This window comes from Triticum dicoccoides, chromosome 4A (assembly GCF_002162155.2).
Source record: "Triticum dicoccoides isolate Atlit2015 ecotype Zavitan chromosome 4A, WEW_v2.0, whole genome shotgun sequence".
Lineage (NCBI taxonomy): Eukaryota > Viridiplantae > Streptophyta > Magnoliopsida > Poales > Poaceae > Triticum > Triticum dicoccoides.
In genome coordinates this window covers 76,611,011-76,634,454 of record NC_041386.1, presented here as the reverse complement: position 1 = coordinate 76,634,454, position 23,444 = coordinate 76,611,011, and the positions used below count along the sequence as shown (strand labels likewise).

The 23,444-nt window shown below is 47.6% G+C and overlaps 4 protein-coding genes across 8 annotated transcripts; 2 read left to right on the top strand and 2 right to left on the bottom strand.

Annotated features, from left to right (window-relative positions):
* Window positions 1-2,077: 2,077 nt before the first annotated feature.
* LOC119285080 (protein FAR1-RELATED SEQUENCE 5-like) lies at window positions 2,078-5,644 on the top strand. The gene is made up of 6 exons (XM_037564291.1): window positions 2,078-2,295; window positions 2,378-2,803; window positions 3,449-3,713; window positions 3,826-4,516; window positions 4,590-5,047; window positions 5,141-5,644. The coding sequence occupies exons 1-6, from the start codon at window positions 2,252-2,254 to the stop codon at window positions 5,417-5,419; spliced, it is 2,163 nt and encodes a 720-aa protein (XP_037420188.1). The 5' UTR covers window positions 2,078-2,251; the 3' UTR covers window positions 5,420-5,644.
* Window positions 5,645-5,732: 88 nt separating this feature from the next.
* Window positions 5,733-6,340, bottom strand: LOC119285081. The gene is made up of 2 exons (XM_037564292.1): window positions 6,093-6,340; window positions 5,733-5,981 (listed from the first exon to the last, which is right to left on the bottom strand). Exons 1-2 carry the CDS (start codon window positions 6,249-6,251, stop codon window positions 5,760-5,762), a joined length of 381 nt encoding a protein of 126 aa, XP_037420189.1. The 5' UTR covers window positions 6,252-6,340; the 3' UTR covers window positions 5,733-5,759.
* Window positions 6,341-11,884: 5,544 nt separating this feature from the next.
* On the top strand, window positions 11,885-15,741 carry LOC119285077 (pto-interacting protein 1-like). Of its 4 annotated transcripts, none has more exons than XM_037564287.1 (10): window positions 11,885-12,666; window positions 12,767-12,859; window positions 12,954-13,072; window positions 13,208-13,323; window positions 13,433-14,161; window positions 14,256-14,419; window positions 14,516-14,595; window positions 14,693-14,846; window positions 15,010-15,159; window positions 15,305-15,444. In XM_037564287.1, exons 1-9 carry the CDS (start codon window positions 12,525-12,527, stop codon window positions 15,141-15,143), a joined length of 1,731 nt encoding a protein of 576 aa, XP_037420184.1. In that variant the 5' UTR covers window positions 11,885-12,524; the 3' UTR covers window positions 15,144-15,159; window positions 15,305-15,444. The 4 variants fall into 4 exon arrangements, with proteins under 4 accessions (XP_037420184.1, XP_037420183.1, XP_037420182.1 ...); XM_037564286.1 differs by having other exon boundaries at window positions 11,897-12,666; window positions 12,770-12,855; window positions 15,305-15,741; XM_037564285.1 differs by having other exon boundaries at window positions 11,900-12,666; window positions 12,767-12,855; window positions 15,305-15,741.
* Window positions 15,742-15,814: 73 nt separating this feature from the next.
* LOC119285079 (triadin-like) lies at window positions 15,815-18,958 on the bottom strand. 2 transcript variants are annotated; one of them, XM_037564289.1, is made up of 3 exons: window positions 18,630-18,958; window positions 17,258-17,573; window positions 15,815-17,167 (listed from the first exon to the last, which is right to left on the bottom strand). In XM_037564289.1, the coding sequence occupies exons 1-3, from the start codon at window positions 18,717-18,719 to the stop codon at window positions 16,053-16,055; spliced, it is 1,521 nt and encodes a 506-aa protein (XP_037420186.1). In that variant the 5' UTR covers window positions 18,720-18,958; the 3' UTR covers window positions 15,815-16,052. The 2 variants fall into 2 exon arrangements, with proteins under 2 accessions (XP_037420186.1, XP_037420187.1); XM_037564290.1 differs by having other exon boundaries at window positions 17,258-17,567.
* Window positions 18,959-23,444: the final 4,486 nt, after the last annotated feature.

Sequence of the window (23,444 nt, the reverse complement as noted above, 5' to 3'; positions counted from 1 at the left end):
ACATTGCATTGTGACCAATACAATTTTGCCATGGACGAGTAGTAACAATTTCAGAAATTTGCCATGCTTTATAAACATAACATGGCAATACTTGTTTATGAATTCATGGATATCATTACAAAAAATATATATCAAATTACCATGTTTTAGGAAAGACAATTGTATAAAATTGCCATGTGACAAAAAAAAGAAAAATTATCAAATTTGCCTGGATATAGAAAACAAAAAATGTATCCCTAAGATTGCCATATGACCAGTACATTTTCCCCTAAATTTGCCATATTTTAGTAAAAGAAATATTTTTGAATTTTTCCAGGTCTTTCATAATTTACCATGTCACTTTACAAAAACAAATGCCATGTTTTTTAGAACATTTTCTCGTAATTTTGCCATGGACCGGAGCTAACAATTTCAGAAATTTGCCATGTTTTGTAGATGACATGACAAAACTTGTATAAGAATTCAGGGATACACATGGCAAACTTTAGCAAAACTTTCCTATAAAACATGGCAAACGTATGATTACAAAGATGAAACTGGAAATCCATGCCGCATTTCTAAGGATGTGGAGATAAAACTCCACCATTCAATCTTTTGACAGGAGTTTTGCACATTGTTCAACTCTGCTACCGATGCCACATAGAACACCCAAAAAAATGGAAACGTGTGTGCGTCAAGATCCGTGCGCTCGATCTAACGCCCACCGAGCATTTTGCGCGAAAAACGATTTGAGCGGACGTCGGAACTATATCATTTTGGTTCGGGATCTTTAGGCCTCCTTTGGTTTGTAGGATTTTTATAGGAATTCTATAGGATGAGATTTGCAAAGGAAAAATTTCTTTAAAGCCCTTCGGTTTGTAGGAATGGATTCCTGTTCCTATATAGGATAGGAATCAATCCTTCACATTTTGAAGGAAAAAAACATTAGCCCAGACTCAATGAAAAAAATCCTACCCTATGAATCAAATGACATCTCTTTCTCTATAAGAATTGACATGCATGTTACCTAATTTTCTATAATTTTCCTATTCCTATAAAATTCCTATCCTATGAACCAAAAAAGGCCTTATTGTGCGCCTAGCCGTCATCCTAAATTTGTAATCTCGTAACGTGTGGATAACGCATGTATCAGATCAACATTTGTGGTGTTTGCAGGGATCGCGATCCATGTGTTTCTTATGCGCGACGGGTGACAAACATCCGATGCGGCCATTGTTCTTACGCTCGGCGCGCGTCACCTGTTGCACTCAAATTCGCTCTTTGGATTTTGCGTACCACGTAGACTCAGGACTTTAGTGGCAAAACACTGTCGACATCTATCTTCGTGTCATGCGTGCATTATGGTGTTTTGGACTTTGGACTTGTGTGACAAGCACGACATGCCGTTAACGTTCGGTTTGCTTAACTTAATTTGGAAGAAGAAATTATGACGAGCTTCATCTTCAAAGTGACTTTCGCTCCAGATTTCCCACGTGTTTTTCATTTTGTTTATATTTGTATAGGCGTATTTGGAGGGGTAAAAGTGGTATTTCCTGAGCCGCAGCATGATCTTTTGAAACACAGGTTCCACAATGAACTCATTCAGGTAGAGTGCTCTGAAACACGCCTCCCGTCTCGTTATTGTTTGTTTGTCAGTTGTTGAAGACGCCACTTTTTGTGCAGAAAAACACTTTTTTTTGCCCTAAATTGTACTCCCTTCATTCCAAAATAGATGACCCTATTTTATACTCTTTCCTAAATGTAAGTCTTTCTAGAGATTCCATTATGAACCATATACGGATGTATATAGACGCATTTTAGAGTATAGATTCACCCATTTTGTTTCGTATGTAGTCACTTGTTGAAAGAGAGTGGATGTCCTGCACGCAGCGGCAGCTGCACGCAGCTATCCTGCCGCACCCGATTCGTGCGGTGATGCGTGCGGTTTGATTTGTAAAAGCGCTAAAGCGACGATACATAGTGTAATACCGAGAGATACACTGCGTCGTGTCCGTGCAGTGGGCTCGCTCCGTGGTACTTGTCTGTCACTGACAAGAGACGTGCCCCGCGCGTCGTGCAGAGTGGGCCTCCAGGGTGGCCCCGGTCGTCTCCCTGGAAATCTAGGTACGGGGCTGGGGCCTTGTGGTTAGTCGCATTTGGTGCGTCTGGCACGAATTCCTTTCCCCATCTTGGTGGGCGAAGAGCAAGGTGAGCGGCGAGAACAGCACCGGCGCCGGGCTGTCGCTGCTTCCTGTTCCGTCTGTGGCTGCTCATGCCGAATCCGGGACAGACGGCGGAGGCGGGGCTGGACTCTGGGTGAGTGATCCCCCTTGTATTTGTTTATTCTTTGTTGAAATATATAGATCTAACACGCTCGTTCCGTTCGCCGGTGCTGCAGAACGATCTCAGCGACAAGGGGTCCAGAGGCGTGCGAGCCGCCGTTCGTTGTGGGCGAGTGCGGTGACGCTTCGCCTGATTCGGCCGTAGTCTCGCCGGATTCGGCCGTCGTCGCGCCCTCGTCGGACATTCAACAGTTGGATCGAGTGGTGGGCTTGGTTGATGTCCAGTCTTCCGGTGCTTCCTACACTAGCTTCAGTGCTGGTGGCGGAGATCTGGCCTCCACAAACAACAGGTGCGCCACTCCTGCCGGCGTCTCGCACACATCCGCCGAGTCCAGCAGCCGCAGTTCCGGGGGCGTGTGCCTGCCGTCGGCGCGAGACTCCGATGATACGCCGGCCGTCGTCTTGAGCTCGGCCGTGCAGTCCTTAGCCCAAAATGGGCCGCGTTCGGTGAACACCACCATCCGCGTTGGATGGAAACGCAGGTAGCTACTAATTTTCTGTCTTTTAGGACAACTGTGCATTTCCCTGTTCTCAATTATGCGAGCAGCTGCTGAAAAATTGATTAGGCTTGTGAATTTGGTTAGGTCTCTGGTTAAATATAGAAGGAAACAACATCCCAACAAGTTCTTAGATGTTTTGCTTAAGCCGTAACAAGTGCTTGGACAGAAAAATAAACCCGTGGCAAGTTGGATCTCGACCCTAGTATGTGGCTGGTTAATTTTCAGTGACAAAAAGAGCTTGATCTGCTAGTAATAAGAAGGACCGCCGTAGTATGTGCCTGGTTAATTCTCAGTGCCAAAAAGAGCTTGAACTGCTAGTAATAAGAAGGACCGTAATTGCGAAATTAAGTTCTTCCTAACCGAAGTTGTACTGGTTGCTGATTATCTGTTGGGATGGTGACATTTTCTAGTGTTCAAACTTTCCAAAGGGAAGTGTATACTTTGGTGGAATCCATTTCATGCAGCAGACTAAATGTATAGTTCGTGCGACAATATAGACAATATAGATCGTGAGTAGATGTAGTCTAAGCCAATTTGTTAGATTTATTGGCTGTCCTTTTTATTCTGCTCTTACTGACAATTATTTCTCCTCCCTTAACTATGTGGAATGTGCTAATCTAACTGCAGGCCTAAAGGCCCTCGTGCGCCAGACGAGAGATCTGTAGTAGCTGATCGTGTGCTGCCGCTTGAAGCTGCTATTAAAGGATTCGCTGATAGGGGGACAGAGGTGGTCGTCAACCCGGTGCTTGGCACAATTTTTGATTCGCTGGCAGAGGCTTATGAATTCTACAATCTCCATTCCTGGGAGGTTGGCTTTGGGATTCGATACGGCAAGAGCAGGCAAAATGTCAGTGGCACGAAATGTATGCAAGAGATTGTGTGTGGCTGCGCTGTAAGACTCTATTTGATTACATTTTATGCTGTTGTATGACGTCTATGCATTACTTTATGCTGCGGTGAGCTGACATCGTTTGCCCGTTTTTTGCTTTGTAACAAAATTACAGGGGAAACCAGAGAGGGAAAACAGCTCGTCAATGAGGAGCAATTGCGCCGCCATGCTTCGTTTGCACCGGACAGATGATGGGGGGTGGTGTGTATCTGAAAATCGTGCAGCCCACAACCATGAAATGCTACGGACCTGTGCTGAGAAGATGCACTGGCCATCACACCGGCACATTGACACATACACAAGGGATCTTGTGAAGCAATTGCGCCAGAACAATGTTAACCTGGGGAAGGTCTACAGCATCATCGGCAGCCTGTTTGGTCGGATGGAGAATGTCCCGTTCACAAAGAGGTGCCTTAGAACATTTTGTGGAAAGCTTAGTAAGGAGCAAGCGGATGATGATGTGCGGAAGACTATGGATGCATTCTCTGAGCTGGGATCAAATGATCCGGAGTTTTCTTATGTTGTTGAGGTTGATAAAGAAAGCAAGATAAAAACACTGCTGTGGACTAATGGTAGAAGTAAGATGCAATACCACAATTTCGGTGATGTGTTAACGTTCGACACTACTTACAAGACAAATCTGTACGACATGCCTTTTGGGATATTCGTCGGGGTGAACAATCACTTCCAGAGTATAGTCATGGGAGGAGTCATGTTGAGAGAAGAAACAATTGAGAGTTTTAAATGGGTGTTCACGGAGTTCATTAGGCTGATGGGCGGCAAGCATCCGAAAACAATACTTACAGGTTTTTTTCGTACCCACCGATTTCCTGTTTTTCTTTGCAAGTTACATCACTGATAGTTGTTCTGTGTCTGCAGATCAAGCGCGCGCAATGGAGGTTGCTATAGAACAAACGATGCCGGATACCACACATAGGTGGTGCAAGTGGCATGTTCTACGGAAGGCCAAGGAGCACCTCGGGCCGCACTACACAAAAAGTAGTGATTTTAGGGCCGCGCTGCACAAAGTGGTCAATGAAATGCTGACTGTGGACGAGTTTGAAGCTGCTTGGGCTTCCCTGCTTGACAAATACAAGCTTCAGAACAACACGTTCCTCATACAAATTTTTGAGGTTCGTCACAAGTGGGCGAAGCCATATTTTAGTGGCAAGTTCTGTGCGAAGCAAACGAGTACGCAAAGAAGCGAGAGTGCAAACCATTTGTTGAAAGGCTACATCCCGCCTGCATGCCCCATGAACCTTTTTGTGAAGCAATATAGCAAATTGCAGTTCGATCGTGAAGCTGAGGAAGGATTCCAAGAGAAGAGAATGAGGCTGGTGTGTGTTGAAAAAAAACTTACCGCAACTAGATAAATCATCTATTTTTAGTTTTGCATCCTCGCTAAAAGATTTGTTTCTGTGTTTTAACAGGGCGGGATAGTTCTCCGATACAATTACCCTTTGGAGGAGCATGCAAGTAAAGTCTATACCCGGACAATGTATGAGATGTTTGGCCAGGCTTTGTATCGGTCTGGTAGGTATGATGTTGAGGAAGTTGAGCGGGGCATAACCTACCACGTGCGACATGTTGAAGCTGAAAAGCGAGAGAAGTGGTGCCGTGAAATGCATGCGGTTAGTGTGCATGAAGTGCAGGCGCTTCTCCGGTCCTCTGTTTTGCAGATGGGCGGAGCTCGCGGCGTACAGTGCTAGAAGCAGAGGAGGGGATGGCGTTTCGTTCAATTAAGTGCGGCAGACGCATGGTTGGGGCGACCGTGCGTGTCGTCCTCTCCTCTGACATGCGGCAGCGTTTTTTTGTTGACCGTCTGGCCGCTGCCAGACATGCCTTCCGCACGCGTACGCGGATGCTGCGATATTTATAACACAGTTGCCGATTTAGAACACCTAATTGATGATTATGCCGTAGCTTGATCATTACATGATTTTGTTGTGCGCCAACACAGGTCGTACGTGCCTACTAATGCAGGCTGCTGCAGCTAAAAACTCATTAATTTAAAGTCCGTCGCGAGTGGAAACTGACTTTCGCGGCGCGTTACTGGCCGCCGACGGCCTTGGCAAGCAGCAGCATTAGCATGAACAAGCAGATCATCATGGTGTTCCTAGCTGCGATGCGAACATCTTCCATGGCGCATCCGATGCCAAACATCACATTGCTCCCACCTCCGGCCGCCTCGATGAGAAGGTTGATGCCGACGCCGGTGATGAAGAACGCGTACTGCTCCTCCCACAACCAGAAATCGCACGGCCCTCCGTCCTGCATCAGATTCAGAACTGGATGATGACTTCGAAAACCAAAAACAATAAGCATAATATGCAACATCTACCATCAAAAAAAATGAACATTGTGTACTGATCACAGACTTACTCCCTGGTTCGGGCACTTGTAAAAACGGACGTCGGGGTTAAGGTCTGTGCCGGAGACAAACCATCTAGTCCGCGTCCCAGCACACCTCGGGCACAGGATCAATGGCAGGGGTGGAGGGGGTGCTCGGAGACGACGAGAGGAAGATGAACTCTGGGACATGGCGGCACGGCGACGACGATGAAACCCAGCAAGTCGGGATGCTTGCGTGCGTGTTTGAAGCAGACAGAGCTAAACAATATGCACTGTCCTGAGCCGGCCGGTGCATGGGCCTTAAATACATGCAGGTGTGTGCAAAGTTTATGTTATACAGTGTTCATCCAACGGTAATATTGTGTCCTCCCGTCTGTACATGTGCAGAGCTTGTGTCAGTCGAGTCAGTCCGGCTGTCAGTGGATAGTACATCTAATACACCGAATACGAACCATTACGCACGTCGGCGATGCTCTATACTCGAAGTAGCACTTCCAGCGAGTACTAATCGCGACTCTTCTGCAGCCGTGGATGCGCTGCGTGCAGCTGCCGCTGCGTGCAGCGATGGACTTAAATAGCCCATTTCCTGTGCAAACAAAATAAAGATCAGATATTTGGAATCATTTGCATTACTACCGCTCGTACTACTGACCCACTGGCGTGCAACCCGACACGAACATCGAGCACCCAGAAGCAACGGTACTACACGTGGCACTAGACCACGATACTGCCGCTAACAAGCGGTACTACCGCTCGCCTGAGCGGTACTACCGCTTGGGGCCCACAGGATCTATGCACAAGGAACAGAGGAGCAACTCCATCAATGTGGGAAAAGAACAAGGGTGCATATGAGAATGTGTACGTGATGATTCCACCCAAACCTTTCCGAAGCGGACCCCCTCTTAGTAGTACGGTTCTCCTACGACTCAAATCCACCGAAAAAGAAACGCGGAAAATAACCGTCTTCACTTTTAAATTCCGAGGGGCACGGATTGTCTTATGCCATATGATAGATTATCTGAAATGCATAATGCACATGATTAGTCCGCATATGCATTGTCGTCAACCACCAAATGACTAAGGGGGAAATATGCCCTAACAGTCACGGACCCTGGTCAAATGGTATCATTCTAGCTATCTTATGATTATGCAAAGCAATATGTTAGTGACGAATAACATTGGTTGTAGGTATGTTTCCTAATGTGGTTATACATATGCTTCTTGGTGTAGTTGTGTTTGTTCTTATTCATAGTTATCCAAGGAATTAGGTGCCCTTTGCATATCATTCATAGAACATGCCGTTCATAGGTTGCTTAGCTTTTTTTATTGCAGTTGGCCTTTGCGCGAATGGCGCGACGAATCACATATATGTATGAACAACCTAAGATTTACGATTATTATGTGTAAATTAGTAAATGTGTGTGTTTTGTATACATGATAAGTGTAAAAGGAATGGATATGGGTGAAGCTGGGCTGAGTCTCAAGCTCTTGCTGGTGGCTATTTTGGCTATGTGTTGGGATGTGTTAGCTTTTACTCTCTAAGTTTCAAAATATAACCTGTAGAACAAAAAAATTCTAAATCTGCCATGTGACCATTACACAAATTTCGGAAATTTTCATGATTTAGGAAATACAAACCTTATAAAATTGGCATGTGACAAAATGGAAAAGAATGTAAAAAAATTCCATGATTTAGAAGAAAAAAAATCCTAACATTGCATTGTGACCAATACAATTTTGCCATGGACGAGTAGTAACAATTTCAGAAATTTGCCATGCTTTATAAACATAACATGGCAATACTTGTTTATGAATTCATGGATATCATTACAAAAAATATATATCAAATTACCATGTTTTAGGAAAGACAATTGTATAAAATTGCCATGTGACAAAAAAAAGAAAAATTATCAAATTTGCCTGGATATAGAAAACAAAAAATGTATCCCTAAGATTGCCATATGACCAGTACATTTTCCCCTAAATTTGCCATATTTTAGTAAAAGAAATATTTTTGAATTTTTCCAGGTCTTTCATAATTTACCATGTCACTTTACAAAAACAAATGCCATGTTTTTTAGAACATTTTCTCGTAATTTTGCCATGGACCGGAGCTAACAATTTCAGAAATTTGCCATGTTTTGTAGATGACATGACAAAACTTGTATAAGAATTCAGGGATACACATGGCAAACTTTAGCAAAACTTTCCTATAAAACATGGCAAACGTATGATTACAAAGATGAAACTGGAAATCCATGCCGCATTTCTAAGGATGTGGAGATAAAACTCCACCATTCAATCTTTTGACAGGAGTTTTGCACATTGTTCAACTCTGCTACCGATGCCACATAGAACACCCAAAAAAATGGAAACGTGTGTGCGTCAAGATCCGTGTGCTCGATCTAACGCCCACCGAGCGTTTTGCGCGAAAAACGATCGGAGCGGACGTCGGAACTATATCATTTTGGTTCGGGATCTTTAGGCCTCCTTTGGTTTGTAGGATTTTTATAGGAATTCTATAGGATGAGATTTGCAAAGGAAAAATTTCTTTAAAGCCCTTCGGTTTGTAGGAACGGATTCCTGTTCCTATATAGGATAGGAATCAATCCTTCACATTTTGAAGGAAAAAAACATTAGCCCAGACTCAATGAAAAAAATCCTACCCTATGAATCAAATGACATCTCTTTCTCTATAAGAATTGACATGCATGTTACCTCATTTTCTATAATTTTCCTATTCCTATAAAATTCCTATCCTATGAACCAAAAAAGGCCTTATTGTGCGCCTAGCCGTCATCCTAAATTTGTAATCTCGTAACGTGTGGATAACGCATGTATCAGATCAACATTTGTGGTGTTTGCAGGGATCGCGATCCATGTGTTTCTTATGCGCGACGGGTGACAAACATCCGATGCGGCCATTGTTCTTACACTCGGCGCGCGTCACCTGTTGCACTCAAATTCGCTCTTTGGATTTTGCGTACCACGTAGACTCAGGACTTTAGTGGCAAAACACTGTCGACATCTATCTTCGTGTCATGCGTGCATTATGGTGTTTTGGACTTTGGACTTGTGTGACAAGCACGACATGCCGTTAACGTTCGGTTTGCTTAACTTAATTTGGAAGAAGAAATTATGACGAGCTTCATCTTCAAAGTGACTTTCGCTCCCGATTTCCCACGTGTTTTTCATTTTGTTTATATTTGTATAGGCGTATTTGGAGGGGTAAAAGTGGTATTTCCTGAGCCGCAGCATGATCTTTTGAAACACAGGTTCCACAATGAACTCATTCAGGTAGAGTGCTCTGAAACACGCCTCCCGTCTCGTTATTGTTTGTTTGTCAGCTGTTGAAGACGCCACTTTTTGTGCAGAAAAACACTTTTTTTTGCCCTAAATTGTACTCCCTTCATTCCAAAATAGATGACCCTATTTTATACTCTTTCCTAAATGTAAGTCTTTTTAGAGATTCCATTATGAACCATATACGGATGTATATAGACGCATTTTAGAGTATAGATTCACCCATTTTGTTTCGTATGTAGTCACTTGTTGAAATCTCTATAATGACTTATATTTAGGAACGGAGGGAGTACTAAATTTATACTAAAGTTAAGACAAAATTGGATCACTTATTTTGAACGAAGGGAATACATGAACAATTTTTTCATGCCGTCAAATAGGGTAATTATCAGAAATGCTCTAACGTACATATGCATGCTGGTAATGGAAGTTACTTTCCGATGACCAGCATAACGCATGTTTCAGATTTGCAGGGATTGCGATCGAATTGTTTCTTAAGCGTGACGGCTGACAAATATCCGACGCGGTTATTGTGATTACACTAGACGTTTCCTTCGTAAGTACTTCCTTCGTAAAGAAATATAAGAGCGTTTTGATTGCTATAAAGTACGGAGGAAGTATTTGTACTCCAAACAGTTGGGTTTTGTACACTACGTGCTGGCACAATACACTGTCGCATCTATTCTATCATCGTGTCATGGAAGCCAAGTTTTTGCGTACCGGTCAGCTCTTTGTACTTGTGTGACAGGTACGACACATTCGGTTTGCTTAACTCATTTTGTCGCAAAGACTTTCGCTCCCGATTTGCTCGTGCACTTCATTCTTTTTCTTTGTAGATAGAACACGTGTATTTGTAGGCGTATTTTGAAGATGTGTTGAGTGACATGAAAGTGACATTGCGTGAACCGCCAGTCGATCGGCAGCATGATCGATCAGTGAGCGCAGATTCCAGAGTGACCCCATTCGGACTGGGTAGAGTGCTCTGAAACACGCCTCCCGTCCCGCATCTGCAGATATACTTTTTTAAGAAAAGGTTAAACTCCCGATCTCTGCATCAATCGATGTATGTAGTCATCTTTATTAATTATTCAATAAAGATTTAAAAAGCAAATACGTCAATTCATCTGAAGTCAGCACTCACACCTACAAACTCGATAATGTAAAGTGCTCTTATATCTAAAATTGGTATCGTCGTCGATCCATGCCGAAACTGGCCGCCGCCGCCCCGCGTCACTGCCGTAGGTCTGGCGGGCATGGACCGCTGCCCCCCCTAACCGGATCTGGCTGAGGAGAAACACCGCCGCCACCACTGCCGCACACAGACTTTGCATGTGAGTCCTCCGGCGGCGGCGGTAGGGGAGATGGCGTTGAAGAGGACCGGAGGAAGAGGAAGGGGGCGGGGGCGCTACGGTGCGGCGCGGCGGCGCCCCACGGGAGCGGGAGCGGGGTAGGGTTAAGGAGCCATCTGCAGATGTCCTGACGTGGCAATAATACAGATGGACGTAACATGAACGGATGTTGATCGTCGTTGAAAATCAACATAATACTAAACTACCAATGGTCCGCATCTGGGCATAGATCAGACATGAATTACTATTAAAATGTTGAACCAAGGAAAAGAAATTACTAAAACGAAAACGACCCGTACGAAGGATGATGCTTCCGCCGGTCAACCCTGCGTGCATGACCCAATCTGCAATGCAGTGTGCGATACGGCAGCACCAGGAACGCTAATCCCAGTGCATCTGCAAGCATTGGCATCTTCGCAACGAGGCCACAGACCAGTAACTATTTACTACTAGCAGTAGTAGGACAGTCCTACCGAAGCACCCCGTTGTACAAATTTGGTTGCCATGCGTGCGGAAAGATGAACCATGTGCCGAATGCGATTCAGATGTTACAGTCTAATAATCCCAAGAAATGCTACGACTAGTTAGTTAGATGCCTTTTTCTTTCCGAAAGAGTACAACCATGTCCCTTTTCCCCATCTTTTCCCCGTGTAGCCATGTGGATTCGGAGACTATTATCCCTCTCCTTTTCCACTCCCATTTTCCTTCCCAGTTTGTGTAGTACAAATCATCACCAACGGAGCTCCTCCCTCGGTCAATCCCCTAACCATCTTCCATCATTTTTCCTTCACCCCTCCAATCTCCTCCACCGAGAAGCTCCTGTCCCCTGCTCCTCGCCTTTCTCCGTCGCATCATCACAGATCCTTTTCTCCCAATTGACCATATCTATCTACCCATCCATCCCATAGCATTGCATCACCTCCACTTCGCTCTCTTTCGCTTCACCTGCGTCTGCGTGAGTGCGTGTCTCGGTCGCCGTCTCCGTTTCCTAGCCGTCGGCCTACCGGCGGCAGAAAAGACAGCAGCCAAGCAAAGCCAGCCCGCTCGCCGCCGCGGACCGCGACGACGACCGTCTCGGGCCGTTCAACCCAAGCCCCGCCCCTGCCCCGCGCGGCCTCGTGTCTTTCCTGCGGCATTCGTGGTTGGAGTGGTTGGGCGGAGCCCGCCCCCGCCCCCGCCCCGTGCCCCGCCTGCCGATGGTGACGGCCGCCGGCGTAGCGTGTCGCGGCGCCATGAAGGGTGAAATTTTATATACCATCGCCCCGGCTGAGGCCTGACAACCCAACCAGATTTTAGGTAGTTACCTCTGTCGCTTGCCGCCCGCTGCCCGCCTCCCCCCCCTTCGCTCCGCCACATCTTCCGCCCGCTCGAACTCCTAGCGGTAGGATATATCTGCCGCTTCCCCCTGGCTCCTTGCGCTTGTACTGTATCTTCCTCCTCCCCGGTCCGTCGGTTCATCCCCCTCGCCCCCTACTCCCCTTTCGGCTCGAGTTAGATCATCCATCGGCTGTAAAGCGGGCGGGAGGCTTGGCTTCGGCGCGCGGGACGGGGCTCGCTTTCCGGGAGGCCGCCCCTGCGACGACAGCCGCGCCATTTTCTATTCCAGCGGAGAGGGGAGGGGAGGTTCCGGGTCGTAGTGGTGCTGCATTGGCTGCGGTAAGCGGGGCTCGTATCGGCCAACGGGGGAGGTCCACGGCGATTAGTAGTTGAGCCGCCGACTGCGTGCTGTGGCGAGTGTTATCTATCGATCGCCATGGGGGGCAAGTGTGGTTCCTGGTGATTCTCTCGAGCTGCCACTGGTGGGGGGAGCATGGCGGGGGAGGGCGTCGGGCGGTGCATACTGGTGGGGCTGCACATGGACGCCGTCGGCAAGGAGCTTCTGCAGTGGGCGCTCAACCAGGCGGCCAGGAGCGGCGACCGCGTCGTCGCCGTCCACATTTACCGCAAATCCGGTAGGTACCCTGCCCCCTATCCCATCTCCTGTCCGTCAAAAACCTTTGCTTGCGTTGCAGCTCGACTCATGGCAGCATTTCCCTGTGCCTCGAATCGAAGGAGACCTGTGCAAGACGAACGCGCTGACGCTGATCAGGACGCTGGACGACTACCTGGCGGAGTACGAGGCCATCTGCAGCAAGAAAGACGTGCGTAAGCAAGCAAGCACGATGCCTTCACCGCCATTAATGTCGCTGGCGGTTGCGCTCATGTGCTGGTATTGATGGTATGGTTTCATGTCCGTCAGATCGTCCTCGTGGGGCGGGTCACGCCGGGGAGCTCGATCCAGAAGGTGCTGGTGAAGGAGGCCAAGCTCTGCGCGGCCATGGCGGTGGTGATCGGCGCCAACAAGAAGTACTCCTTCGGGTCAGTCAGTGCCGATGCTCACCTCTCACCTCCCAGCAGCAGCAATCTTGGCGTGATCCAACTGTTTGTTTTCTGCACGATTCATTAACGCACACACCAAAAGTAATCGATTATTTTACCTGTGTGCTCGATCAGTGGCTCGACCGGCCTCGCCAAGTACTGCGCCAGGAAGCTCCCGGCGACGACCAGCGTCGTCGCCATCCAGGGCGGCAAGGCCATCTTCGTCAGGGAGGCCCCCCGGCCGCCACTTGGTCAGTAGAGTACTGACTCCCGATGTTAGCTGCGAATTGATTTCGGTTGGTGAGTGGGTGATTGATTGACGGATTAAAGCGTTGGGTGGCTTCGTTCGTCGTCCTGCAGGAGCAGAGCCCAAGCCGGTGCTCCGCACGCTGCTGCACCCCAGCGTCGGCATGGAGCCCAAGGTGATCATCCCCAACCCCAACCGCCGGAGCGCGCGGTCCATGGACTTCGACGCCACGGGCTGCGGCCAGTGCGCCGCGCCGCCGCAGCCCAAGAAGCCCTGCGACGACCACGACGCCGCCGACGCCAAGGCCCTCGTCGTGCGCGTGCCGGCGCCAGAGCAGAAGCTCGGCTGGCCTTTGCTCCGGCGCGCGCCTCCCGCAGCGCAGGCCACGACGAGAGACCACGAGACGACGCGCAAGCAGTCGGTGGTGCACTGGGTGATGAGCCTGCCGCGGCGCTCCTCGCCGTCGGCGTCCCCGGAACCGGCGCAGGAGGGGCTGGCGGCCGAGCTGAGGCGGGCGCTCGCCGGCGCGCCGTCCCGGTGCCGGTGGTTCCGGTACGAGGAGCTGTACGACGCCACGAACCACTTCTCCCCCGGCAACCTGGTGGGCAAGGGCGCGCACAGCCGGGTGTACCGGGGCGGGCTGGCGAGCGGGCAGCGGGTGGCGATCAAGCTGTGCCGGGCGTCGGCGGAGGCGTCCAAGGACTTCCTCCGGGAGGTGGACATCATCACCAAGCTGCAGCACGGCCGCATCGTGCCGCTCGTCGGCGTCTGCGTGGAAGGCCCCAACCTCATCTCCGTCTACCGCTACCTCCCCCGCGGCAGCCTCGAGGACAACCTGCACGGTACGCCACCACGCTTGCACACCACGACAAACTACGCTACTGTATTTTGGCTGCGTCGATGGTCTACAGCGGCCTTGGGCATGTGATTTCGCAGGGAAGAAGAGGTCGAAGCCGGCGCTGCCGTGGGAGAAGAGGTACCGGGCGGCGGTCGGGGTGGCCGAGGCCCTGAGCTACGTGCACTCCGGCTGCTCGCGGCCGGTGATCCACCGCGACGTCAAGTCCTCCAACATCCTCCTCACGGACGACTTCGAGCCCCAGGTAGTACTGTGCTCTTAAATTCAGGAATATACAGTTTGTTTGTCTGTGTTTTGTACTGACAGACGTGAACTCTGAACTGTGTACCGACGGTGGCAGTTGTCCGATTTCGGGCTCGCGATCTGGGCGCCGTCCAGCCCGTCGTCCCTCACGCACAGCGACGTCGTCGGCACCTTCGGGTACGTCTTCTTCTTGTACACAGACACGGACGAGTCTCTTTCGGTCTGAAGTGGCGCCGTGTTGGGGTGACGAAGATCAAAATCCTTGCGGGCGCAGGTACCTAGCGCCGGAGTACTTCATGTACGGGAAGGTGACGGACAAGGTGGACGTGTACGCGTTCGGGGTGGTGCTGCTGGAGCTCCTCACCGGGCGGAGGCCCATCACCGGCGACGGCTCACCGAAGGGCCACCACCAAAGTCTCGTCATGTGGGTAAGCCCTCGCGATCCCAATCAAGCCCACATAACCACCTCACTGTGTTACGTTGTTACCATATCATTGTCTTTATAAAAAAACGCTGTTATCATATCATCATGCTCGTGTAGAGAGAGAGGGGTTGTGCTGACGCGGTTGGTCTGTTTGACGTGCGTGACAGGCGACTCCGATCCTCAACGGCGGCGACATCTCCGACCTGCTGGACCCGAGCCTGGACGTGAAGCACGACGAGGTGGAGGTGCGGCGAATGGGCGTCGCGGCGTCGCTCTGCCTCGGGAGGGCGGCGCGCCTTAGGCCCCCGATATCGCAGGTCAGTCTCTCTCTCTTAGTGAGTAGCAGGCTCTTCTTCAGAAGAAGAGGGAAAATACGTCTCTCTCTATCTGAGTAGCAGGCACTTCATCTTCAGAAGAGGAAAAAATAACATTCTCGTGCCGATTGCTGTGTGTTGGTGGCAGATTCTGAGCATACTACGAGGAGAAGAGGACGCGACGAGCTTGGCGGCGTCGGAGCCGGACTGCGTGGTGGACGACGAGACCTACCCGGCGGCCAACGTGAGGTCGCACCTAGGGCTGGCGCTGCTGGACGTGGAGGACGCCGAGTCCATCTCCAGCACCGAGCACACCAACCTCAGCCCGCTCGAGGAGTACCTCAGAGAACGCTGCAGCCGATCATCCAGCTTCGATTGACCTTTGATTTTTTTTCCCTTTTCTTCTCCTTTTTGGATGAGTTTGGTTGTCTTTTGTTGAGTTACAAACTCATGTACATAACATAAACAAAGCAGGTGCCACATTTCCGGCACCCAGGGACATGATAGCCGATAGATATGCCACCCACAGAGAAAAAACAAAGTGAAAAATGGAACGGATGCCTTTCAGTGTGCCTGATGCTGTAATTCGGACACAAAGCCACGATTCCTCTCAGTTTATCTGAATGATGTATTCATTTCAGGGGTAACAAGATTGTCATACAACATTACAATAACCTTAAAACTCAAGGTTCAAGGTTGTCCGTAGATCAATTGCTTGGAAACCAAAAATAGATTAACAACACTACAGAAGGTTGCCAAATCCATCGTCCTGGAAAAGAAAAACTAGGAAACAAAGCTGGAAAACTGCCGTGGGGGAACACTATCTCCCACACCGGCACAGCTATCTCCCAACATCTCTTCTACTTCTCATCTAACCTCAGTCTTCCTACACAAACCTAAAAGGGAACAACATATGGCAACTGATACATATGAAGGTCAGGCAGATGAATAGCCCTTGGTTGCCATGAAAACTCCACCTCCATGGGCGCCAAACCATCACTTGCCTTGCAGCTGCTGTTGCTGGCATCAGGTTTCTTTGCACCGCCGAGCAACCAATCCTGGTCGCCGAGATTCCCGGTCTCCTCAACCTCCAAGGAAGGTGGATTCCAGGTAACAAAAAGATCTCGGAATTTCCTCTCTTTCTTCTCTTCCTTCTCAGCCTTGCGGCTCTTCTTACGATCAGACTTTGACTGCTTAACCTCTGGTATTTTTTCAGTCTTCCTGCCAGAGGAACAAGGCTCTTCTTTCGCCAAGGTGCTTGACTGCTGCTGTTTGATGAGGGGAGAGACTACAGGCACCTTCGGTTTGTGCAGAACGGGCTGCAGCTGCCTGTCTGGCTGGTGGGAAGAAGCAACTTTTATTGTTTCCTTCGGCAACACAGGCAAACTCTGTGGAGGAGCATCTCTTCGGAGCACCTTGGATGGCACCAGAGGATCAACCTTTTGCAGCGCCTTTGCAGGAGGAATGTCAATAACCTTGGCAGGAGGAATGTCGACTCTCTGTGCCGCCATGGCAGGAGGAATGTCGACTCTCTGTGCCACCTTAGCAGGTGGAGGAACAACTCGTCGTGTCAGCTGCGTAGGCAAAGGATCAGCACTTCCTTTCACCTTGGCAGATGAAGGTGTAGCATTAACGGGCACCCAGGAATCTATCTTTTGAATGATCTTTGCTGAGGTTGGGGCATCTATCTTTGGTGTGATCTTCGCTGTGGTTGGGGGATCCACCTTTGGAGCAATATTTGTCATGGAAGGAACTCTTTGCAAGATCATTGCAGGGGGTTTTACATCCATTTGTTTTGGCACAGATTGGGTATCCCTCTTGATGCTTTGCTGGAAACCGGCAGCTGACTTTACCATAACATCCCTGCGAGGTTGAACTGCATTCTGCTTACTCAACAAGGATGAAGGTGTAGCCATTTGTTGGACAGGTTGTTGCGGAAGAACCCTAGAACCATCCAACATGGCTGACGGTGAATCCTGATCTCTTTTTATCTTAATGCGAAGTACCGTCCCTGCAAAATCATAATTCATGGTCAGTAACTCTAGAAGAGAATGATTACTAAAATCAACAGAAACCTAAAAATATGGCCTGAAAGCCTCACCATTCTTATTTTGACTAGGGCCTGGGAGCACCACCTTTCTTCGCTTACTGCTGTCCTGAGAGCTCTCTGGTGATCCATGTACTGTCTGAATGAAAGAAGGGGCCCCATACTCTTCTGAGAGTCCACTCTTCTCCAACTGATCAAATAGTTCTTTGGGTGCAGTTTTGGACTCCAGGCCGGCTATGCTGGTATCTTCATGCTTTCTCTTCTTATGGCTACGTTTTGAATGTTTTGTCTCACCACCACCCTGATGGGAAGCTTTCTTGTCATTCCTTTTCTCTTTCTTCTTTTCGGCCCTTTCCCTTTCTTTCTGGAGCTTCAGCCACCAGATTAATCGTCAGTTCTGATTTAGAACAGACGATGGCAATGCAATGCAGCATATTGCAGTATGGTAATGAAGTTTCAAACTTACACAAGCACACACATAAATAATGCAGCACTAACACAGAAGTGCTACAAGTTACAGTTAGAAATTAATACATGAATCTTTCCACAAATAATAATTCAGTACCCTTGATATATACTCTGTATATTCTTTACACTGTTATAGTAGAGTCAAGGAATTAGAGCACATCAAAATTGGCACAACTACTAATGACACTACCCAGAAGACGTGTTAGCAAGCAGAGAACAGTTGACAGAAAACATAGCAATTGTGCTGCAAGGAAGTCAATTTTAAGACATCAAATTCCAGAGCAGAGACAGCAAAATAGACCACAAAGAAAACTTTAGACAAGAATACATGTACAACTCAAATGGCAAGTGTCAAGATTGTGAGACTACACACACATGAACAAAAACAAACAAGATAGCAAACAGGACAAGGCAAGTAGCGCCAATAGAACCACACATAAGTGACATCACAAAGTGAGCACACTAATTGGTGGTTAATTGGTGCTGGTAACCGAATCCAAGCAAGAGAAAGCCCAGGAAAATATGAATCTTCTCATTGCTAAATTTGGACGGATCTCCGGAAGTACTTTTCACAGAGAATTTAGTCTCAAAACTAGCAATGCGATTGACAAATCAAGACATCATGGGCGTCAATCTGGGTACAGAATCAATCAATCAAATACTGTAGGCATGTAACAATGAAACTGGAAGGCGCATCTGACAGACCACGTTTTGTTCGCATTCAGGTTATTTCCAATTTAAGCACGCAATCGAGGTTAGCAGGCTCGAGATCGGGCCGCGGGGTTAGGTCAGCAGAAACAGGCAATCGATCTAACCGACGCATCGGCGGCAAGGCTAGCCTCCCCCCGCATGCGATTCCCAAATCGCACGCGCACACCCAACAGATCTGATCGGAACCAACAGGCAAGAACACATGATCCGAGGACGTGCGTGTTGTAAATCCGATGGTTCAACAAACCTTAGCGGTCGTCTCCGCCACGGGAACGGGGGGCACGGCCACTGGGTTTCGCACGTAGCCCGGCGGCGGGTAGGGGAAGCACCTCGACATGGCGGCCGGTGTGAATCCCGCGGCGCGGCGCGCGAACCCTCGGAATCAAGAGCGCGACGGCAAGGCCCGCCCTAATCGACCGCGAACCGAAGGGAAATTTCGATTCGCGGGAGGGAAATCCGGCGGAGCGGATTGGGGCCTCTCGGCGGGAGGGATTTGGCTCTTGTGTGGCGGCTAGGGTTTCACGGGGAGGAGAGGGGAAATTTTAGCGGCGGCTACGCGAGATGGGAACGGAAGAAAAGGGTAGCCTCTTCGAGGGTCCGGGGGTTGGGCGGTATATATAGCCGGACGGGAGGTGCCCGAGTCGTGCGGGGAACTGGCGGGTCCGCCTCGCCTACCTATCGGGCCTCTACACGGAGTCGCTGACGGGTAGGGCCCAGATCCCGCGGGGCCCGGTGGCAGCGAGGGGCGCGGGCGGGGGCCGCCGCGCGGCGATGCGTGTGGGGCACGACAAGCGGCGCGCTCTGATTGGCCAGGCCGCGCGGTGGCCCACCTAGCGGGGAGCGGGCGGGGGTGGCGTGTTCGCGTTGCACACGAAACGTGTTCGCGTGGTGGGCCCCCCCGCGGCGCGGAACCGACCTAGAAGGTTATATAGATGGTTAAAATTATCAGATTCACTGCCTACTTATGTTAAATTCATGCATGGTAAAATTGCCATGAAAATATAGAGGGTTAAAATTTGTAGAAAATTTTCCATGATTTAGACCATAATAACAAAAGAAAAAAAGCCTATGTGTGGTACGAAACTTCATATTTAAAATTGAGCTATCACGCTTTAGGTCATTAGATATTAGATAGAAAAAACAAAGAGTCTCTCTAGAGCACATATAGATGTGCCCTAGTTATTGCACATCTAAGTGACTAAATCGAGCACAAAAAAAAGAAAAGGAAAAAGTTACCCACATGAATCTCCGCGTAAGATCAATGACATAGAATTTAGATGTGCAATACTTATGGCACATCTATATGTGCTTTAGCAAAACTGAAAAAGGAAATCCAAAAAAAAGTTTTAAGTTAGCATAACAGTGGGGTATGTTTGACCATAAGTTTGCTTTATATAAATGGCATGCATGAGAAACTAAATATGGCATATGTTAAAACATGAAAAGAAAATTAACGATTATGTTTCAACCTAAATTGTCATTGTTTTCTAAAGATGATGGCCAAAAATTGAATTTTTTTTTATGAAAATAGTCTCATGAAACAATTTTGCCATGTGGATATTCAAAAAATAAATTTGCCACGGTGTAAATAATTGAATTTACAATGGTTTGTGCAACATTTTTTCCATGTTTTGAAAATATAATTGACCATGGTCCAAAATATGAATTTTCTATGGTACCAAAAATAAATTTGCCATGGCCAAATATATAAGTTTTCCATGACAGAGAACAAAAAGCAATTTGTTGTGGTCCAAAAAAGAATTGTCGTCGATTGTTTGATATAATTTTCATGTATTGTTAGAAAACATGATAGAGGAAATTTTACAACACATTGTTTGATAAATTTGCCGTGCTTCAAAAAGAAAATTATAAAATGGTTAAAAAGCTTAATTTGTCGTGGTTCATAAAGTATATTTGCCATCGACTGTAAACTAAATTTGCCACAGTCTATAAAGTGAACTTGCCATGGTGCAAAAAAAATTGACATGGTCCAAAATATCATGACAATTTTGATTGCCACGGTACACAAGTTTGCTGTTAGAACTCCAGAATCTGGGGTCCACTAGTTTACAAAATGTGAGTTGCCATGTGGCATAAGAAACATTTTTCAAAGTTGCCATGCGTGTGGAACAAAAAATTCATATAGCTGCCATGTGAGCATTAACATATTTTTCTGAAATTTGCCATGAGTGGGAACAAAAAAAATCCTAGAATTGTCATGTGATATTTAAAAATACTTTCTAAAATTGTTGTGTTTTGGAAAAAAAAAGATGTTTCAAAATTGTGACGTGACCATAAGAAACCTTTTTTTTTGCCATTTGTGGAGAGCAAAAAATCCTAGAGTTGTCTTGCAAGCGCTAAAATTTCCTACGTTTGTCATGTGACTCTTAGCAACATTTCCTGGAATTGTCATGTCTTGCACACCAAATAAGCGAAAATTGCCATGTAAAACAAGTTTTTTTGCCTTGTGAAACATTACCATAATGTGTAAATTTTGTGATAGAGGCTAAGGTGTCCCGCCTTCCGAGCAGATGGTGGCTATAGTTTTTGGAGTAGACTTTGACGATCCGAGTACGATCGTGCGAGGACGTCGCGCCTTAGCAATCGCTAAACCAACTTCAAGAGGTTATTGACCACGCCAGAGCACAATCAACCTGATCAACTCCGAGAGGTGTCCCGCCTTCCGAGCAGATGGTGGCTATAGTTTTTGGTAGAGTAGACTGACGATCCGAGTACGATCGCGCGAGGACGTCGCGCCTTAGCAATCACTAAACCAACTCCGAGAGGTTATTGATCACGCCAGAGCACAATCAACCTGATCACGAGGGTCTGTTTCCTGCACGCAAACGAAGAACAAACAAGAAACTAGAATTGCAATCTGGATATTGCGAATATAGATGAACACTTTATTAATGAAGGTGGGGTTTTGTGACGTCTTTGTTTGGTCGTTGAACACAAACAAAGTACGCGAAGTTGCAGCTATGGTGAACTTTTAATCTAAACAAAACCCAAAGTCCAAACGATGCACTAAGTGTTGTATATATGGAGGAATAGGGGGAATTTCATGACCCCTTGGAGGAGGGGTCCGAAACCAACCCTAACTCCGTTTCCCCACGCATACGGACTCTAATAATAGCCTATAGTGAAGTATTTTAAAATTACATGGGCATGGCCCAATAATAAGGTGACACAACACCTATAATAGCCTTTGGATGAAATTTATGAAATGACATCTTGTATATTTTGTCCAATCCTTCATGCACTCATTATGGTGGCTTCAAAGTCCTGAAATCATCACTTGAAACTCCATTCTTGTTCTCCTTGCGCATGCCATTATCTTCATGCTTGATCTTGCTCCAATGTTCATCCTTCTTGTCCAAGCTAGGCCCTTCATTTGTAAACAAAACAAATGTATCCAATTTAGCCAGCATCATATTCTCATGAACATTAGAACTGTTATCAAGAAATGAAAGTACCCGGTAATTTAATTGGCGTGCGCGAGCTTTAGTAATTGGTCTGGTATGTATAGTGAGTGTAACGATGGTATTGATGTCTCCATCAATTTGTCATGTGACATGCTTTCAAATTTCATCAACTTTGCCAGGTAGACATTACAGAAACCTATGGACTTCCCATGTACCTAGCACAAAAATACCATGGCACGTAGAAAAACCCACAGAGAATTTGCCATGAGAATAGTAATGTTTACTTGTAATCACAGAAGGAATTTGCCATGGCAAAATGTTTTCACACACACACACACACACACGCGCACGCACGCACACGCGCACGCGCGCGCGCACACACACACACACACACCGTGTATGGAGGAGGGCAAGTGAGATGGAAGGACACTCACTGTCGCAGTTGTGGTAGGCCTCACACCGACGAACTAGCCGGTGATGCTCAATCGGCGTGCACACCACACAACGGTGTCTTGTGCTCCTTCGTGAGGAAGGAAACCACATCAGGGAGAGGGAAGAAGAGCGAATCGTCGAAACCAAACCAAGGGCAAGCGCGGGGCAGCCACATAGAGAGGAGAAGAAAGGCAAGAGAGGGAAAGGGGACCTTGACGTCGACTCCTAGATTTCTTTGATCTCGTGCATTTGCAACGTGGTGCTTGTAATTTTCCCAAGAGGTTGCTATGGCTTGGAGGCTCATCAGGTCTAACGGACTTTCGTCCTTCTGCTATGGCTTGGAGGCTCATCAGGTCTAACGGACTTTCGTCCTTCGACTCCTATAGGCGGCTTTCGCTATCGCTCCTGACTTAGTATAGAAACCGGTATAAAAGACAAGTGCCCATCCTCAACCCCAAGAAATGGGAGTGAAATTCATTCCATTCCGTATAAGTAAGTTGATATGATAGGCTTTTCGGCACCATCCTATGAAAGGCTCTCACCTAGCAGGCCTCTTTGACCCATGGCGTTGGCAGAGGAGCACGGACCAGGAACCGCACATTCGTGTCGTCGTCGACCAACGTGGCGATATTTTCAGGGTCGTCGCCGCCACCGAATAGGTCCTCCTTGCCGTCGTCGACTTCCAGGCCAACATTCTCAATGAAGTTCGACAACTGAGTTGGAAGTGGGGGGTTAGGACGCTAGGGGGGCGGCAAAAGTACTGACCTCATTGTCAATAGGCAAGAAAGAAAACATTTCAAAGATATAAATCTATTTTTTGAAAATATAAAGGTTTTGGGGGTCTGCTAGATGAGCTAAATTCCCCAAACCAAAAACATTCCCCCATTTATTATAGTCATAAGCACGGGTCTGCTTCATTTCTCTGAAATCGAAGAGCAATCCATAACCATCCATGGGACGTCATTACAGCCATTACTCATAATACAGACCAACAGAAGTTGTTGGCTAACTAAACAGCTGATCATATTCCTTCAGGATGAGAGCAAACCAAAACGGTATGAACCTACAAGGAAATAGGAACAAGTTCCAATTCACAGGTTATAGAATCCAAATAAGACACTTCTGGATTTGACAGACAGCAATAGCAAAGCTGCAGATTATAGCAGATAGACTGAGCAGAACAAGCACAAAGATAACCCACGACA

What these genes read in the sequence shown, in the direction of transcription:
- LOC119285080 (XM_037564291.1), top strand. Translation starts at nt 2,252, where the DNA reads ATGCCGAATCCGGGACAGACGGCGGAGGCGGGGCTGGACTCTGG. An exon ending in AGATTGTGTGTGGCTGCGCT is followed by an intron (nt 3,714 to 3,825) that starts GTAAGACTCTAT and finishes ACAAAATTACAG; the next exon opens with GGGAAACCAGAGAGGGAAAA. An exon ending in TCCGAAAACAATACTTACAG is followed by an intron (nt 4,517 to 4,589) that starts GTTTTTTTCGTA and finishes CTGTGTCTGCAG; the next exon opens with ATCAAGCGCGCGCAATGGAG.
- LOC119285077 (XM_037564285.1), top strand. Translation starts at nt 12,525, where the DNA reads ATGGCGGGGGAGGGCGTCGGGCGGTGCATACTGGTGGGGCTGCACATG. An exon ending in AACAAGAAGTACTCCTTCGG is followed by an intron (nt 13,073 to 13,207) that starts GTCAGTCAGTGC and finishes GTGCTCGATCAG; the next exon opens with TGGCTCGACCGGCCTCGCCA. An exon ending in TTAGGCCCCCGATATCGCAG is followed by an intron (nt 15,160 to 15,304) that starts GTCAGTCTCTCT and finishes TGTTGGTGGCAG; the next exon opens with ATTCTGAGCATACTACGAGG.
- LOC119285079 (XM_037564289.1), bottom strand. Translation starts at nt 18,719, where the DNA reads ATGTCGAGGTGCTTCCCCTACCCGCCGCCGGGCTACGTGCGAAACCCA. An exon ending in TGGCGGAGACGACCGCTAAG is followed by an intron (nt 17,574 to 18,629) that starts GTTTGTTGAACC and finishes TGGTGGCTGAAG; the next exon opens with CTCCAGAAAGAAAGGGAAAG. An exon ending in CCCTAGTCAAAATAAGAATG is followed by an intron (nt 17,168 to 17,257) that starts GTGAGGCTTTCA and finishes ATGATTTTGCAG; the next exon opens with GGACGGTACTTCGCATTAAG.
- LOC119285081 (XM_037564292.1), bottom strand. Translation starts at nt 6,251, where the DNA reads ATGTCCCAGAGTTCATCTTCCTCTCGTCGTCTCCGAGCACCCCCTCCA. An exon ending in ACAAGTGCCCGAACCAGGGA is followed by an intron (nt 5,982 to 6,092) that starts GTAAGTCTGTGA and finishes AATCTGATGCAG; the next exon opens with GACGGAGGGCCGTGCGATTT.